General features: G+C 41.7%; 1 protein-coding gene across 1 annotated transcript in view; it reads left to right on the forward strand.

The window, feature by feature from the left end:
- Window positions 1-10572, forward strand: part of LOC126402231 (uncharacterized) — a 12637-nt gene extending 2065 nt beyond the window's left edge. The window contains exons 2-7 of the mRNA XM_050064018.1: window positions 1595-1915; window positions 2731-2868; window positions 4286-4381; window positions 4659-4678; window positions 4762-4920; window positions 8770-10572. Of these exons, the coding sequence (XP_049919975.1) occupies window positions 1595-1915; window positions 2731-2868; window positions 4286-4381; window positions 4659-4678; window positions 4762-4920; window positions 8770-8895 (860 nt within the window). The 3' untranslated portion in view covers window positions 8896-10572. The remainder of the gene's footprint in view (window positions 1-1594; window positions 1916-2730; window positions 2869-4285; window positions 4382-4658; window positions 4679-4761; window positions 4921-8769) is intronic.
- Window positions 10573-18972: the final 8400 nt, after the last annotated feature.

Here is an 18972-nt window from a genome sequence, read left to right on the forward strand (position 1 = left end):
GTACTCTCAATTCAGTATTTACAACTTCCAAATCTGGGAAAAACACTTAGATTTTTAAAAAACTACAATTCCCTGGGACCGCGCCATGCAGTTTGATACATATCAGCAACATAGTTGTAGTTCTTCTGATTTGCAAAGTAGGGCTCTAAATAGGGTTGTAAAAAGATATATCTACCCAATATATCTAATATCTAGGTAAGCCGAACTAGTTATTACACTGCACCTAGATGAACTATGGTAAGAAAAAGTAAAGATGTCGGCTAATTTTCGATATTTTAGCTAATAAACTAGAAACAGCGTTTTTGGGACAGTAGGTTCGTTCGCGGCTTGCTGTAAACCTGCTGAACCATGGTAAGAAAAAAGCAAGGATGTTGGCTAATCGTAGTTATTTTAGATAGTACTCTAAAAATGACGTTTTTGGGACGGTAGGTTTTTTGCGGCTTGTTGTAAAACAGGGTCGTAAAAAGATACATCTACTGAATATATCAAATGTCTAGTAAAGCTGAACTAGTAATGACACTGCACCTAGATGAAATATGTTAAGAAAAAGTAGGCATGATGGTTCATTTCAGATATTTTAGCACGTTCTCTAGAAACGGCATTTTTGGGATTGAATATTTGAATAGGCTATAACAAATATCTAGAACAGCCGAACTATCACGTTCTTATCATTATTATTATTATTGGTGGGAAATTATAACAGAGGAATATATTTGCCGTTTTAATATCAAGAACACTTCCGTGTTTTTGTGTGTATACAGGAATGTTAAAGATATCATTGAGGAAAACGAGGTTGACGTGACGTGATTGAATCAGGGAATCCATGTGTCCACCACGGGAGAGGACCCTAATTGACTTTACATTGGCATTGTTTTCGTGGTGGCAGCACGTAATTTCAACCCATTACGTGCTGCTACCACGGAATGCGGTGTTAAGAGGTCGTGGTCATTTCACGTATTTCTGTGAGATCAGGTTGGAATCAAGTCAGATTGTGTGCAGATGATCAGATCATATACTGAACTGTTTGTGTGAAACTGTTACAGTCACAGACTGGTTGAACTGGACAGCTCCCAGTGTGACTGGGACTAAAATCAAAAACCGTAATTATTGTTATAAGACAATGTCATCTTAGGGTGCTTTCACACCTAACCTGTTTGGTTTAATCAAAGTGAACTCAGGTCTATTTGTGTGGTTAGTACAGTTCGTTTGGGCAGGTGTGAAAGCTGTTAATCGAACCCTTGTATGGACCAAACAACCAGTTCATTTGCCCCCTCAGTGCGGTTTGTTTGGGCAGGTGTGAACACAGCTGCTGCACAAACTTCTGTTAGTCACCAGAATTTGATTTCCCCATGTGGGTCCTGATGGTGCAGGATGACAAACGCCAAAACTTTCCAATCAACCAGTCACCTGTCAGACAGTAGAACTTCCTGTTTACTCCTCTTGATTTGTTTGCAAAGGTCAGTGTGAACAGGAACCAAATCAAAACTTAAATGCAACAATCATTTTTCCTTCTGGTTTGACCAAATGAACTGAACTACAGGTGTGACAGCACCCTGAGAGTAGAGATAATAACCACTGCTCATCTTTTTAACAGCACTGCTGACTGGACATTCTTCTGAAGAACAAACCCTCCATACAAGAACTGGAGGAAATATTGTTGTGGAATGTTCCTTCCCTCACTCTGGGAACAGGATGTACTTCTGCAAGGAAGAATGTAAAAAAGAAGACGTTCTTGTTGAAACAACTGATTTTGAAGCTGAGAAAGACAGATACAGCATCAGATATGTAAAAGGATTTTCATCAGGAGGATTTCTGTATGTGAGCATCAGTCAGCTGACCAAGTCTGACTCAGGACGATATGTGTGCGGTCTGGACAGATCTCAAAGTCGGTGGTTTAGGATCAGTGTCACAGATGGTGAGTTTCCACTTGAGCAGAGACACACAGTATTTCAATTAAATGTATTTTAAATATGTATTTAATTACTCTGCCTCTCTTACTCTTCTACTGTTTTGCACTGTATCATACTCTGACGTCATGGTGCTGTTTGAGATCTCAAAAACGTACTTACCTCACTGCACTTGTATGTTTATCGCTCTTGTAAAAGGCATCTGCTAAAAACAAGTGTCAGCCTCCGGGGCTGGAAAATGAAGACTAGGAGTGCCAGAACTTGCAGTTCATTGAATGACCACTTGAGGATGGCTCCAAAACACAGTCAATCCTTTTAGTCCTTCATGTTAAAATGCCCAGCTTTACAGCAGAAATAAACAAGTTGTCTGTCTAGGCTGGAAGTAGTCTATATATATAGCCCTATTTCCACCAAACCCTTTCAGTCCAGTACCTTTGGAGCCAGCAGTAAGCCTTCAGACATGGTACCTAGACCCTCAGTCTGTTCAGACAGTCCTCTTAAATGTGGGCGGGGTTGTTGTCACTCACTGCTCCGTCCAGCACTCGCTGTATTTCCTCATCAGCGGTGACACAGATGGAAGTCTGCACCTGGTTTATCGTCCACAGAACGATTAATGTATATTTTTAAACACTTGAAGATCCACTCATTACTAAAAGTGTCTGTCATATAAAAACTAAACTGATGGTCAAAGTTGTTGAGGTGAAATTTAAGGTGTGCTGATGGATTCACTCACGCTTTGTGTAACATTAGTAACAGACACACAGGAGAATCTCATTTCTCTAATAAGGACTTCTTTGTGTTTGCAACTTTTTGTTGTTCACAGCCCCGACCACTTCTACACCGGACCTGAATTTACCTGTGTTTTCATCGGCAGTCCCATCAACCTTCACACCAACAACAACACAGAATTTAAGTTCCAGTTCAAAAGGCTCCACAACTCCGGACACTGAGACAACTAGAGGTACATCTATAGGCTTGGGCGGGATCATAGTATAACATTATAGAGACAGAGCGCAGCGCGTCATAGTCTGAAAGCCACGCCCCCCAAAGGGGAAATGAGGCCCGCTTTCTCCTCCGCTTCTTCACTTGTTCACTGTTATTCTGCCCCTGCAGCCGCGCCTTCAAGTCTCCACGTCTGAATTGCTAGCTAGCTAGCTAACATTATTAGCTATAGCTAGCTAATAATTAGCTAATAATAAGATGGCAAAGGATTATTTTAGCACGCTATGCCTACCAGAGAGGCAACAGTATATTGATAAGCTTAATGTTGCCGGTCTACCTCAGTGTCCCTTCTCCTTACCTTGCTCGTCTTGGAACAAACATGATGTGGAGATTCTTTTTTAAGAAGATGAGCATTTGGGCATGCTCAGCCGTCAGCCTGCTCCTGCTACCGCCACACGTTGTTTTGAGACATGCCTCTACATGCTGGTAGATTGATAGAAGTGCTAGAGCGGACCGCTGGAATGGACTGCTTGAATCGCGGAGCGCTGGGCACAATTATAACAGAAGTTGCATTCATACTGTCAGTGCTTTAGCTTAACATACATAAATACAGTTAACTGTTACTCTAACAAATACATTTGGAGGGTTTGACAAAGTGTTAGCTGCACACATAGGCATACCGAGTGTCAGGATCCCACAGTTTCTTCCCTGTTGGAGCCTCACGTTTTATTGCCTGTATCCACTTTTGTCTTCAACAAGGTTCCGTTTTTCTGCTCGGCAGCTGATAAAAGCTAAGCTCTGGGTTTTTATGGGCTGTGCAGCCCACCACACAGCAACTTTTCAGCATTTGGACTTAGGGAAAACTCAACAGGCTGGAAACAGAGGGGGAAAGTGTGAGGGGAAAGCGGGCCTCGTTTCCCCTTTGGGGGCATGGCTTTCAGATGCGTTGCGCTCTGTCTCTATACCAGGGTATTAAGTAATCCCAGCTCCCTGTCTCTATAAGGTAATTTCTATAATGTTGTCAGACATTTATAATAACATTTGGAGCATTTAAGTTAACGTACAGCTCTGTCTTTGACTTTATACCATGTTTCAGGAGACGTATCCTTGTCTCTCTATTTTGTTTTGATCACAGTCTGTTTTTTATAAAAGTGCTCATGACACTTGTGGTCAAATGTGTCAAATGTCGCTTTGACTTGCGGCTGAACATGTCGCCCATTACAGAAATATATATATGACTGAATCACTGAGGAAATGAAACGGCATGTCTGGCTCTGTCAGAGGAAGGAGATGGAAATGAACTCAGGGTTTGTTGAAGAAAACCTGCCAACGAGCAGGTCCGGTTCACAGAGTCAGTTACCATAGTTACTGACCCAGAGTTTAAGTATCTCTCAGTGTCAGTGTGAAACAAACTTGTTCTCTTTAAATGACTACAGATGTGCTGCTGTACGTGGGTCTGACTCTGCTCGTCATGGTGATAATATCACTGTCTGTGCTGATAATTTACAGGAAGAGGACCTCTAAGGCCAAAGGTGAGGCAACAGGAAACACACACACACACACACACACACACACACACACACACACACACACACACACAGGCCACACCACTGCAACTTCCCATTTCTCACAGAAAAAAAAGGTTTTATTTAAAATTAAGTTCTGATACAGAACCACCATGTAGAGTTTATTTACGTGCACAAAATGCCAGAATCTGTTCATGTGTTTATATGTAATGTTTCCATCAGACTATAGCAGGTGTTTCATCAGTGTTGTGCCATTTTCTAAACTCACTGTTGTGTTTTTCAGACACTCCTGTGGAAACAGAGGTGAGATTGAGCAAATCTGAGCATCACCAGTGTTTGTGAAACCAGCTGATATTGATATAAACCAAACCCCTCCCCTCCTGTAGACCAACCAAGTGTATGAGAACATCAGAGAGGACAGACGGAGCAGATCTCCTCCTGTGGACAGCTCTTCAATTCACACTTACGCCGTGTATACCAAACCGAAGAGAGCTGGAACCAGCGATGACTTCAGCACTGTCACTGCAGCTCGTTCTCAAAATACAGTAAGGAAAACAGGTCATATTATTTGAGCTGTGAGCTCAGAAAACCTTAGGCTGCGTCAACCTGACCCTTTCACAGGCTGTTAGTTTGAACAATGTTTGACTCAAATATCTTAAAAGTCTAAATATGAAAAATCACCCAACCAAAGGATGGATGATGATGTTTATTAGTTTGTGACGTCAGAGACAAACAAGCAGCTGGACTTGTGGCAGCTCTGTAACAAACAATGAACTGCAATTTACGAAAACACATGCACACAGACACAAAACAAGCAAATGAAAAAACATCTTCTCTATAACACAACATATAGAGAAAATGCAACAACACGACAGAAAGAGTTTCCAGGGGACACTAAAAGGTGATGCACACAGCAGGAACACACTTGGTTTGTAGAAATTATTTAAGTCGGCTGTCCGTCCGTCAGTGAAGTGGAAGACTGACCTAAAATGTTTTTTAATAATGTGCTCACATGATTTAGGCATCAGTTCAATTCAGTTTTATTTATAAAGCCCAATATTACAAATCACAATTTACACAGTTACTGATTCTTGCTATTACAATGTAAAATAAGCCAATAAACATTATATATAGGTCATTTCCATCACTTTTAGTCTCCCCTGGAAACAGTTTCTCTTGTGTTTTGAGCAGTGTTGCAGGGCGTTACAGGCTCAAGGTGCTGACGCGCCAAACCGACATCAAAGAACTAGCGGCGACGAAAGCCAACTGTTGCGTCGTCTACATCGCCTCACGTCGCCTCACGTCGCCCTGTGTCAGTTGCATTTGAACACACTACACGGACTACATCCGACGGCCAAGTAGCACGTACGTTCTGCGCCTGCGTGAGAGAGAGCGGAGTGAGAGAGTGGTACATCCTGTCAGCCGAGGGGTTTCCTATCTGTGCAGCCGAGCACCGCAGCACCTCCACGGACTATTACATCCAGACGGTCCCGGTGTTTCCTCCGCAGGCTCCACTTCACTCAGCTGCCCGATAAACCCACTGCTTCTTCCCACTTTAACCTGAATGAGGCTAACTGTAGGCTCGTATCGTTGTGTTTCCATTCACATCTCCTACAGCTGCGGAGCAACACCGACACACACTCCTGTTCTTATACATAACTCTCTCTGTGGTGCTGCTGTAGCCGACCGGCACACCAGGAACTGGCAGGTGTGTCTTTCAGCTCTGGTGTGTTAATTTGCGCTCGTCATAGTGACTGGACCACACCAAAACAATATCTCATAATTATCAGACGTTGATCCTCTGCCTGACCCTCCCTGTGTCCAAGGAGAGTCATTTATTTTAAAAGGTCTAGGCTGTTTAATTGTTCTATATCATCACACTGTTATTAATATAATCATCGGATTTTAATATAAAGTGGTAATCACTGTATATGAATGCATGAATGGGTCATACCTGTGCTCCAGCAGAGAACCTTCATTAGGCTGTACAGTATCGCCCCCCACATGATTTAATTATGAACTGCAATAAACATGAGCTTCTGTGCTTTGATTACCTGCTGTGAAACTAGAAAAGCACTCAGAGAGTGCAGACCTCCGCCAAGTAGGTGATAGCCCCTCCCCCTCTGCATCAGATTTTGCAGAATGCATCACAATTAGGTTATTTGCATCACTATCATTATTAGGTTATATATGCCTTCACCATGGAGACACTGTGGTGTATTTATTTCGTTTTTATTTTGTACCAACACAGAATATAATATGTTTTTTTGTATTTTTCACTTTCTTTTCTTCCAACACACAACATAAATTTCAACTTTAGAATTACAACAATATTTAGCAAGTAGAACAAGGCATGCTTTCCGGCCACCAGATGGCGCTATTTTCACCGTCTCATTAAACATTGGAATTGCTGCTGAGGCTGTCAGACGATCATTTTATCCACTTTGCTTCAACCGATCACCACCAAAATTTTATCATCTCTTCCTTGTCCCTTATCCACCTTTCCTGAAAATTTCATCAAAATCCGTTCATAACTTTTTGAGTTATTTTGCAGACAAACAGACAAACAGACCAACGGCGGCTAAAACATAACCTCCGGAGGTAATAACACAACCCTCTTCTGTTTTAAAATACCCCGTCTTACTTCTGAGGTCATTTTGGTGAAAGTGACACAAAGGTAGTGTAATCAGTGAAGCACTGCTCCGTAACTACACTCCACTGAAATCATATTTTCTGATTTTATGTGACAAATAAATTGATTGATTGACAGACAGTAATGTGAAGGTAACTAGTAACTTGTAACTTGCCCAACACTGACTTTGATCTTCTTTATTTGCAGTGCTTTTCTAAAAGCTTTGCGTGTGTTGTCAAGTTGGTGAAGATGTTTATTCCATTGTTTGTGTTGTGTTTGTGTTCTGTTCAGAGAAGTTTGTCAAAGCCTTGTCTTGGTTAGGTTTAGCAGGGCACATACGGTCATGGAAAACCTAATCACATTTTCCAGGGCTACAGCTGCAAAATGCTGAAAAGTAAAATTGCACCTCTACAATGTTTGAAAGTGCTTGAATATGATTTTGGAAAAGGTGCTGGAACCCTGGAGTTGGTGCTAAATGAAAGTTCACCCAGATCATCAAAACATGTCAGGAAACAGAGACGGCGTGCGGCAGAAGCATCCGTTACCACATTCAGGGGCAGACTGGGACACAAATTCAGCCTGGGTCATTCAGATGCACCGGCCCACACATTTCTACCTATAATCCTCTATATGCTTGTACACACTACACAAACGCTGTCCTCAGAATCAACTGCATCAGGACATCAGCAGTTATTGTTTAATTCCAGACTATAAAATAAATGCAATAATGAATTGGCCACAAATGGCCTATAGTCAACTTTTAGTCAACTTATTACTACAACAAAAATAATTCCACTTAGTACTACTAACAAGGTTTTCCTCTGGCTAAAATGTCATGTATAGTAGGCTGTGCCTTCACATTGCACCTGTCATATTTCTGGTCTCATCCTCCTCCTCATCACGACTGGGGTTAGTCTGTCCCTCAGCTTCATGGTCCTTGGGACTGGGAGCACCACCTCACGTTAATTGCATGATGCATCCACAGGAAAAAAGCAAGCACATATTTTCTTTTAGTACAGGTTTAAATTATAATGACTTAATGCAATACCTAGTAGGCTAGCTGGCCTCTTGAAACGGACACCTAGAAGAAATATACAATTTGCCAAATCCAACCTTCCACATTACACACAAACGTTAGCTGATGTTTATACACCTGCTATAATGGCACTGTCGGCTCCACTGCACCACCCTTTCTTTTTTTTTATCGGCTTTATCCATGTTTCTTTCTTCTTTCTCAGTAGCTAGCACTAACGGTCAAACTAGCCTGGTCTGCCATGAGTAATGACTGATGACTGCGGCTAAGCCAATCAGATTTCAAGAAAAACGAGGGCCTCTTTCATACTGGAGGAGGCCGCTCTTTGTATCAAAACATAAGATTGACACCTACGTTCCCTCTGGACCTCTCACAACAAACAAACAACATGGGAGGGATGCACATTGCAGCACTGACAGCTAGCAACTAGCTTGACATTCACTAGTCTTTTTTTTTTCTTTCTTTCACCACTGGGCCGGCCCCACCGGCCCACTTGGTGACCAACCCATTTGGATTCGTCCCGAACGTCCCGATGGCCAGTCCGCCATTGACCACACTGATCATAAGTGACCTGCAGATGTGTTTTTATTATGATCATAAAACTGTAGCAGAGACACACAAGTGACAAAGCTGTAGTGCAGCGGGAACACAGCTGCATCTGACAGGCACTACATGTGAGAATCAAACAGTCCTTCGACACTTTGACCTCTTCTTGTTTTCTTTTTCCAGGCTGAAGATGATTCGAGTAGACTCACATATTCAGAGTTGAATTTTTCCAGCCAGGCCGTCGGCTCATCCAGCAGCGCCCTCCGTGGTGACAGCAATACCGTTATCTACTCAGTTCCTCTGGTGTAAACAAGCTCTGAAGCCAGCCGTGCTGAAGATCATCTGTCAGTGTATTCCACTGCTCCAACGCTGCCGCATTTCTTTTACTACTTCAATGTTTTATGGAGTTCATTTTATAATAAGTTATTGCAACGTTATTAATGTATCATAACCACAGTAAGTTATTTAGGGTTAGACAAAAAAATTCATGTTTGAGGTAACACTTTATTTAAATAGTCCACCTGGTATTTGTAACATTTTACAAGCTTATTTTTAGTTGACCTAAATGAATCTACGTTCATACATTGTCAAATAAACTCTATGGTCGGGCTGCATGATTAATCGATTCTTACATCTTCGCAATCTCATCTCTAACTGACGACGATTCACTCGCTCCTATTTCCCTGTGCATTCATGATATCATTCATAATATGCATTCAAATACTGACGCAAATACTGATGTTTGTCATTCGGAGCGAACCAACAACTCAAAGTGTCGGTATTTGACAACCTGAGAATAAGACTCAACAATCAGCTATCTTTGTCCAGAGCTGCACCTTAAAAACAGCCTCAGAGGATCAGGGCATGATTAAGACCTGAACACAAGCTGTATTAACAGAGCCCTCACTCTGCATTAGAAAGGGACGCACTTAAAACAGCCAGAGAGTTAATAGAACAATGGCGAAGCATCAGGGGAAGAAAACTCAGAATTTGTCCAAAAAAAAAAATCCTATTGAGTATGTTTGATTGATAAAAATCATTAACAAATGACATAATGCAGACAGAGAATTGTATTAAAAGTTCCTAAAAGGAAAACTCATCTCAAACCTGTTTTACACTGCCTGTTCGTGGTGGGAATATCACGCAATTATTCCGCCTCTCTGTGCTGTGTGTTAGGTGCGATCACAGAATGGGAGGTCATCGTTGTCTCCCCTCTGAGCCTGGAGCTGAGGTAGTAACAGCGCTGAAATGATGTCTGTATAAACGGGACGGGATCATGGTAGACACAGGTGTGATGTTTTGTTTTGTGTGAGAATCACTGTGGGAGATTTTAAAAGCAGCTGTTAGCAGTTAGCAGCTAACTCAAAGAAGAGCAGTGGCTGGAAAAACAATGAGGTCCAGGAGCTCCTTATCCTCCGAGCCCCGAGCAGAGGACGGGATCAGCAGCCATATAACAGGGACAGTATATCATTGTTGCCATGTTATGTCATTGTTATTGTTTATAAAGCACTCCTGACTGAATGTTATATGTCACGCTAGAGGTCGACACTTTTGATTGCATGATGCTGGGATGCCGTCTATAATCACACCCTGAAGCTGCATGATGCTGTGGTCAGTTAGCTCTGTGCTCATTTCACACAAACTTCCTGCAGTTAGTGTGTTAACTGTTGGGGTTAATTGTACAGTTTATCAGTTGTTCCGTTCTGTGATTGTTATGCATTGAATGTAACATGAAATATCTATAAATCACATCCCTTAGTGAGGCGTCATCAGTTTACTAATGATAGAAAAGAGGTCCCTTAAAGCAAAAGGTTGGGAACCACTGCTTTAGTATAGTGCTTACCATTAACCTGTCTGAGTTGGGGTGTTGTGTATATTTGGATTTGCACCTCATTGCTAATGTTGTTTTTTTAAATAGTATTTTATATTTGCACTCTAAACTGTATATGTGCACTCTTTTTCTACCTTGCATTGCAACTGCTGCACAACAATTTCCCCTCAAGATTAATAAAGTTCTTATCTTGAAGAAAATATTTTGTAATCTTCTTTTGCATTCTTGGCTTGAAACATCAGATTATACTGGACTGAATATCAAAAAGATTTGTCAAAGAGATCCATGTCTGATAATTAAACCACTTTAACTTAAGCCAGTTACAGTTTCAGTGTGAAACCACCACACACACACCTGCAGGTGATGGAGAGAGGAGGAGGCAGAGCTGGGTTTGGTTTAGAGGAGGGACTCCATCATTTAGAGAAGTGAGAAGTTCCTGGTTTGTCAGTGAAGAAGAGAGTGAGACAGCGTTAAACCATCAGTGCCTCAAGATGAAACTCTGTCACACTTTGATCTGCTTCTTCTTCCTCTGTGAGTACTGTTACCTTATTAAGAACCAGGCAGGAGATCTGCACTCTGCGTTAAAAGCTCCCAGTAGTTTTAATAGATCAGCGTTTCGAACTAACATCAGATCTTCATCAGGCATTTTGAAATCACTTTTAATTCAGAAAATAACAAAGGAGGCCAGCACTCTATTTTTTGCTCTGCTGCCGACATTAAAAGACCTTTAAAAGGACATTTGTGAGTGCTGGCCTCCTTTGTTATTATCTAGTTTTTTTGAGGCCGTGCACTTCATTCATTTTTTTCTGTTTGAGTGTGCTCACGTGTTTGTTCTTTCAAATCACTTTTAATTCACTCAATTCTATCAAATCCATCGCCTCTGCTTGACAGTTGAATAGCCTGGTAATTCAGCAGGAAATAATCAGCCGTGTGTGTCTGACCAACTCTGTGAGAGGACACCAGTTTAAACCTCCAGACTAACATGTTGCACATGAAGAAAGAAGTTATGTTTCTGCTTCTTAACAGTCACATGGATAAGTCAGAGTTTACACTGAACCTGGGGACAAATCCTAGTTGGCTCACATTAGTTATTTGTTGAGAGCATAAATAGAGAGATGTTGAGCTTTTCAGATGATGATCAGTAAGTGTGTGCTCGTAAATCAGCCCTTAAACCTGTCACACACTGCTGGAGACATGACACACACATTATTTTATACAACCTGTCACCTTGACTGAAGGTTCTCCATGATGTCATTAAGTTTTGTTGACAGATAAAAATGAGTAAAATGGGATTAAAACTAATAAACATTTTAATCTCAAGACTGAATCTAAAATAGTCACTGGAGAGTATTTTTCAGTGATGATTCGCTGCAGCCTGTGTCTCAGTTAGCTGAATGAACTTTGTTCCACTGAGTGTTAATTTTACTCATCTGTACATCTTTCGCACAGATAAGGCTCACAGCCTTTGTTGCACTCGGAGTGGCGTGGTTGTGTCGCTGTCTGTCTCTCCTCCAAGCAGAGCAGTGAAACACCGTGCGCCATAGATGACAACAAAACTCAAGAGACTCTCACACTGAGCTAATATAAGAAAAACAAGTTCACATAACTTTGATAAATGACTTAAATAAACAGTTCCATACTGCATGTTCGTTCATGGTGTGTGGTACTTCGTCATAGGCAGGGCTCAGCACACACGCAGGAGCTCTGTGGAGAGAGAGAGAGCAGAGAGATGACGATAACTGCACTCGCTGACAGATCTATGGGATCAGATCGGGACATCCCCAGTTATAACAGCAGGTTTATCAACTAGCGTTTTCTGGAGGTTTCAACAGCATCTCACAATTTTCTGGTTTTCAGGGAAACCAGAAACTTTCAGCTGTTCAGATATGCAAATATATTCTGTTTTTATGTCTCCACGCCAGCAATAGCCGTGGTTGGAGGCATGATGTTTTTCGGGTTGTCCATACATTTGCCCGTCCCATCCTTGTGAGCACGATATCTCAAGAACGCCTCAAGGGAATTTCTTCAACTTTGGCACAAATGTCCACTTGGACTGAAACCAATTATATTTTGATGGTCAAAGGTCAAGGTCACTGTGACCTTGCATTCATCTCATTCTTGTGAATGTGATATCTCAAGAACGCCATGGAAAAATTTCTTCAAATTTGGCACAAGTGTTCACTTGGACTCAACATTGAACTGATTAGAATTTGATGGTTAAAGGTCAAAGTCACTGTGACCATGCAGCCATCTAGTCTTGTTGTGAATGCTTTGTTTTTACAGACATTGATGTAAACTCTAAGTGGAATTTGACTGCTTCACGAGGGCATAAAACTAAGTTTTTCATGTACATAATCCTAGTTCATGTTTTATAGTAACCTGTTTTTAAGTCACCGTTACTATTTTTTTAAGCTATGTCGTGTTTTGTATCTCAATTACACTGAACAAAAATATAAACGCAACACTTTTGTTTTTGCTCCCATTTTTCATGAGCTGAACTCAAAGATCTAAAACATTTTCTATACACACAAAAGACCATTTCCCTCAAATATTGTTCACAAATCTGTCTAAATCTGTGTTAGTGAGCACTTCTCCTTTGCCGAGATAATCCATCCCACCTCACAGGTGTGGCATATCAAGATGCTGATTAGACAGCATGATTATTGCACAGGTGTGCCTTAGGCTGGCCACAATAAAAGGCCACTCTGAAATGTGCAGTTTTGCTTTATTGGGGGGGTCTGGGGGGGTCAGAAAACCAGTCAGTATCTGGTGTGACCACCATTTGCCTCACGCAGTGCAACACATCTCCTTCGCATAGAGTTGATCAGGTTGTTGATTGTGGCCTGTGGAATGTTGGTCCACTCCTCTTCAATGGCTGTGCGAAGTTGCTGGATATTGGCAGGAACTGGAACACGCTGTCGTATACGCCGATCCAGAGCATCCCAAACATGCTCAATGGGTGACATGTCCGGTGAGTATGCTGGCCATGCAAGAACTGGGATGTTTTCAGCTTCCAGGAATTGTGTACAGATCCTTGCAACATGGGGCCGTGCATTATCATGCTGCAACATGAGGTGATGGTCGTGGATGAATGGCACAACAATGGGCCTCAGGATCTCGTCACGGTATCTCTGTGCATTCAAAATGCCATCAATAAAATGCACCTGTGTTCGTTGTCCATAACATACGCCTGCCCATACCATAACCCCACCGCCACCATGGGCCACTTGACCCACAACGTTGACATCAGCAAACCGCTCACCCACAGGACGCCACACACGCTGTCTACCATCTGCCCTGAACAGTGAAAACCAGGATTCATCCGTGAAGAGAACACCTCTCCAACGTGCCAGATGCCATCGAATGTGAGTATTTGCCCACTCAAGTCGGTTACGATGACGAACTGCAGTCAGGTCGAGAACCAGATGAGGACGACGAGCATGCAGATGAGCTTCCCTGAGATGGTTTCTGACAGTTTGTGGCCAGCCTAAGGCACACCTGTGCAATAATCATGCTGTCTAATCAGCATCTTGATATGCCACACCTGTGAGGTGGGATGGATTATCTCGGCAAAGGAGAAGTGCTCACTAACACAGATTTAGACAGATTTGTGAACAATATTTGAGGGAAATGGTCTTTTGTGTGTATAGAAAATGTTTTAGATCTTTGAGTTCAGCTCATGAAAAATGGGAGCAAAAACAAAAGTTTTGCGTTTATATTTTTGTTCAGTGTATGTCTCGGTGTGATTTTCCACCTCGGTGGACGATAATTCTATAAAGTATAAATAAATGTCATCTTTTGAACTTGCCTTGGTGTTCGCTTTACACGTCTTTAATTATTGCGGAATCAGTTCAGTACTTTTTACAGTATACACAGATCCAATCACTGTTGTGCTGTGACTGTACTGTGCAGCTCACAGAGTAATTTCTTTGGATCTGTGCAAATATATCTGTAATTGTTTATTTTTTCAGCAGCCCTGCAGGGTGGAAGCCCCGGTCTCGTCAATGCTGAAGGACATCGCATCTATAAAGAAACTGAAGGAGCAAATATTACGGTTAAATGCTTCTTCACTTTCTCTGGAAGAAGGAAGTACTTCTGCAAGCAAAAATGTGAAGACCTCATTCTCGTCAATACAACCACTGACAGCGCTGAAAATGGCAGATACAGCATTGAATATAGGAGAAAATATTTGCTGTCTCATCCTGTTCTGCTTGTGAACATCACACAGCTGACGAAGTCTGACTCAGGATGGTACCGGTGCGGTCTGGACAAATCTTGGATTCAAAACTCGTACAAGGACTTTGAGATCATTGTCACAGATGGTGAGCTGCCGATGTTTTAAAATACCAAATAAAAACCACTTAAAACCACCAGTTCCAACTGAAAAATAAATACCTGATAAACTGAAGCTGCGACACAGACACACTACCGTTTACCTACTGCTTCAAGCATTCTTTTAATGCCTCTTTGCTGGCGATAGCAGTGGCCAGAGGCATTATGTTTTCCATCCGTATGTTCGTCCCATTCTCATGACCATGACATCTGAAAAACGTCTTAAGGCAAGTTGTTCAAATTTGGCACAAATGTCTACTTGGAGTCAACAATGAACTGATTAGATGTTGATGGTCAAAGGTCAAGGTCAGTGTGACCTGGGATCTCATTTATAAACATTGTGTACGCTTAAAACAAGGCCTGAAAGAAGTATACGCCACTTCCCATGCAAGACTTGTGATCTGTTAAAACAGACTTGATGGAAAAAACTTTGACTTTATGCTAATGAACATTTTGGAGTTGGGAATTTAGCGACACAAATGATGAGGTGGAAGCCTGATTGTAGAAATTGTCAAATATTTTTTGGCACACTCCATTTTCGGCTTTTGTCCACACCAGAGCATGTGAGCGGAGCGGGTGAAAATTTCCACTCCTCGCTCCCAGACCTGTCACTTTGCGCCGCTCGTCAGCTCCGCTTGGTTCTGCGCATTCTTCGCTCCGCTCCACTCCATCATAAATTTTATCCCACTCCACTCGCTCACCACTCCGCTCAAAAAAACTGCGTCGTACTACCCTAACCTGTAATCTTCTATTCACAAATAAAACATGAGCTTGGTAGATTCTCTGGGAAGCCCTCTCCCCGCAGTTAGGGACCGTTCTCCATGGTACTGCTGGCAGGGTGGAAATAAGTCAAAGTGTAGAGGAGATGGACCGGGTTAAGCGGCCGACCTCCGGGGAAGCTCTCTCCCCTCTGCCCGCAGTTAGGTACCGTTCTCCGAGGTACCGCTGCTTCTCTTCTCAGTTTCTTTTCTGAAGTACACAGTAAACTCCATAGCTTTGAAAGAAAATAGTGTGGGTGTGCGCAGGTGCAAAGATGCATTCTGGGAGGGGCATGAGCGACCGGAGCGAAATTGGAGCGAGAGATAAGGCTCTGCTCCACCTTTTAAAAAAATAGCTGCTCCTCGCTCAACACAAAATCCTTCCGCTCCCCGCTCACATGCTCTGGTCCATACGTTCATTCTTAGTGTGGATCCTACACTCTGTTTCATAGATGAGACCCCTGGTCCGTCTCATTCTTGTGAATGCGATATGTTAAGAAGGCCTTGAAGGAATTTCCTCAAATTAGGCTCAAACGTCCACCTGGACTCAACGATGGACTGATTAGATTTTCATGGTCAAAGGCTGAGGTTTGTGTGACCTCACAAAACATGTTTTTTGGCCACAACTCAAGAATACACACACTGATTATGCAGGCTGTTCTGTTCTCTGTTTCACAGAGTTTTCCTGTGCTTTCCCATGAAAAACAATGCAACCAAATTTGTATAATAATTATAATCTTTATTCATAAAGCGCTTTTCAAACAGAGTAACAAGGTGTTTTACATGTCAGCGATTAAAACTGAAAAGACATGAAAACAACAACTTTTAAAAGAACGGATAAAAACACTTTAGTGTTTCTGAAGAAATAAAAAACAGTTTAAATGAACTTGAAACTCAATTAAAATCAGGAAAGGCTCTCCAATAGAAGTATGTTTTAAGAAGGGACTTAAAAGAGATCACTGGCTCTCCCTTTAGTTTTAAGCCTGGAACAGACAAAAGACCTCTGCTGCCCAAGAACCCTCAAAGTTCCTCCTGGCCTGTAAGTCACTAAGACGTCGGAGATATAGGACATAAATTTGTACATATCCCATGTCATTTTAAAGGATGCGATCACGTGACTAATGCACTACGGCAGTAAACGGGGAAGCAGTCCTGAGCACCTGTCAGGAGGTAGGTTGGGGTGGTAGAGGGGTCCCAAAATAAAAAACAGACTTTCATCTGGGACTTTACCCCTGGAGTCACGTGTTTGGATCCGTGTGAACTTTTAAGGTTTATCCTCACCATGTTTCTTTTCCTAAGCCCTAACCACAGTACTGTGACTTTATGCTAATAACATAACTGTGTGTTAAGGATGTAACGTCATTCGTGGGGTGCAAATTCGTAAGATATCATATGAATCGTTCTATGAAAATATGTTAAATGACGACTACATTTTACACAAATGTTTGATAGGAAAATGTAGCTTCTATGCAGCAACATCCATATTTGAAGCATGGTCTACTTTCATGGCTACATATGAGTCTGAATAGACATGGACGTAAACTGTAACTGTAACTGTAACTGTAACTTGGCTGGTTTGCACAGGCATAGTTTCCTCACTTCTCTCATTGTGTGTAAAAGCTGCTCATCGTCTTTCATTGTGTCTTTGTTGTTCACAGCTTCAGACACTTCAGGACCAGACTGGACCCTCAGCTCCACTTTAGGAAGTTTCACACCTTTGTCAGCTTCCCCTGAAACCACCACCCAGTCTGGGCTGCAGCAGACTGAGAGTAAAAAACGTTTCGGTATGTTTACAGTTTAAGAGTTCCAGTCCAGATGCTCCAGTCACAGCTGAGTTGAGACCTTGGACGACTTTTTTGGAGTGCACACTTCACACTTCACTATGAGATGCTGATGAGAGATTAAGTTTAAACAGATTCAGTAAAAAGAGCAGATAATTGTGCAGGATTTTGGACCTCTGCACATGTAAAGAGAGCTGGACAACAATCTGTCATGACTCTTACATACAGGATGTTAAAGGGGAGCTACAGCCATTTTCAAAACTCAGACATGTTATCCTTATGGTCTCCCTCCCAAACCCAAAAGCTAGAATGCTGAAACTCAAATTTGTGATGTCACATAAAGTCGGGAGCTGCTCCACAGACAATTAGTTGGAAAAAAGTGTTTTAGATGACAGTGAGAGCAAACAGGGCAACGTTCTGACTATGGGCCGGATCTACTAAAGGTTTGCGTGTATAAAGACGTGTGCAAACTCATTGCACACGCAAAAAAATGTACAAACTGATTTACTAACAGTGCGCACTAAGGGTTGTGTCTTTGAAAGGTGCAAAATAGCGCGTCTGCATCCAGTTAGTACGTTTGCTGCAATGAATATGCAATATGGGGCGTTTACACGCAATTGTGCGTGTGCTGGGAGGAGAAAATGTAAATATATTAATTTGGCACACGCAAAGTGATTTATCAAACCTGAAAGCAATTTTGCTCATAGAAACTGTCAACACGTGTCAAAGGGAGGTGCAAACGTAATTGCACACACATGGCTGTAGTTATTGTTGCAAGAAGGAGACATCGAAACGATGAAAGAAGACACAGAGAACGCATTTTTCACCCTCGTGTGATGCAAGCAACACGGGCTGGAGCAGAATGCCATGCCCGAGGAGAACTCCTCCTCTCTGACATACTAACACACACACACACACACACACACACATACACACACACACACACACACACACACACACACTGAACACGCGACTGAATGAAAGAATGAACATTGGAAGCGGTTCAGCCGCAGTCCCGCCGGCTGGCGCGGTCACTGTTGAGATTAGTTTTTTATTATTAACAAAATGGTTTTTTATTGACCGTATGAATGGTTTTGTTTTTAAATAAATATTTGGAAACAAAAATATATGCTTTGGTGTACTTTTACAGAGTTTTGCAATATGTATATAGCCTACCTATATGTATCAAAATGTATAATTTTCAGCAGCGGTCGGAGGTATAAATGCTCAGAAGTCTAGTGTGTTTCATTTTTGTAACTTATAGGCTTCAGAAAACATACAAGACACATTTTAGGAAAAGTCATAGGAAGAGAAGCTTATAGGTTTTATCTAAACAGAGTTATTTGCATTATAAAAACCCAAACAGACCGTCGTGGCAGTTCTAGTGTTAAACATAATGCTGTAGATTAGAATACGAGTGCTAGTGTGACCCAATAAAATGCAGAGCATTGCAAAGTTAAGCAAATCAACATTTACTGAAAAAAAGATGATTGAAATCACTTTTTAGATTCCAAACATTATTATCAAATGAAATAATCAGTCTCATTAACGTCTAATTATGTTAAGCCACGCAACATCATATTAACGACACATTGTTTCAGTCACAAAATATATCAGGCTATAGCTCTAACATTTATCATGGCAAAAAAACAAAACTAAACAGTTCTTTATCGTATAGCCTATT

This window comes from Epinephelus moara, chromosome 16 (assembly GCF_006386435.1).
Source record: "Epinephelus moara isolate mb chromosome 16, YSFRI_EMoa_1.0, whole genome shotgun sequence".
Lineage (NCBI taxonomy): Eukaryota > Metazoa > Chordata > Actinopteri > Perciformes > Serranidae > Epinephelus > Epinephelus moara.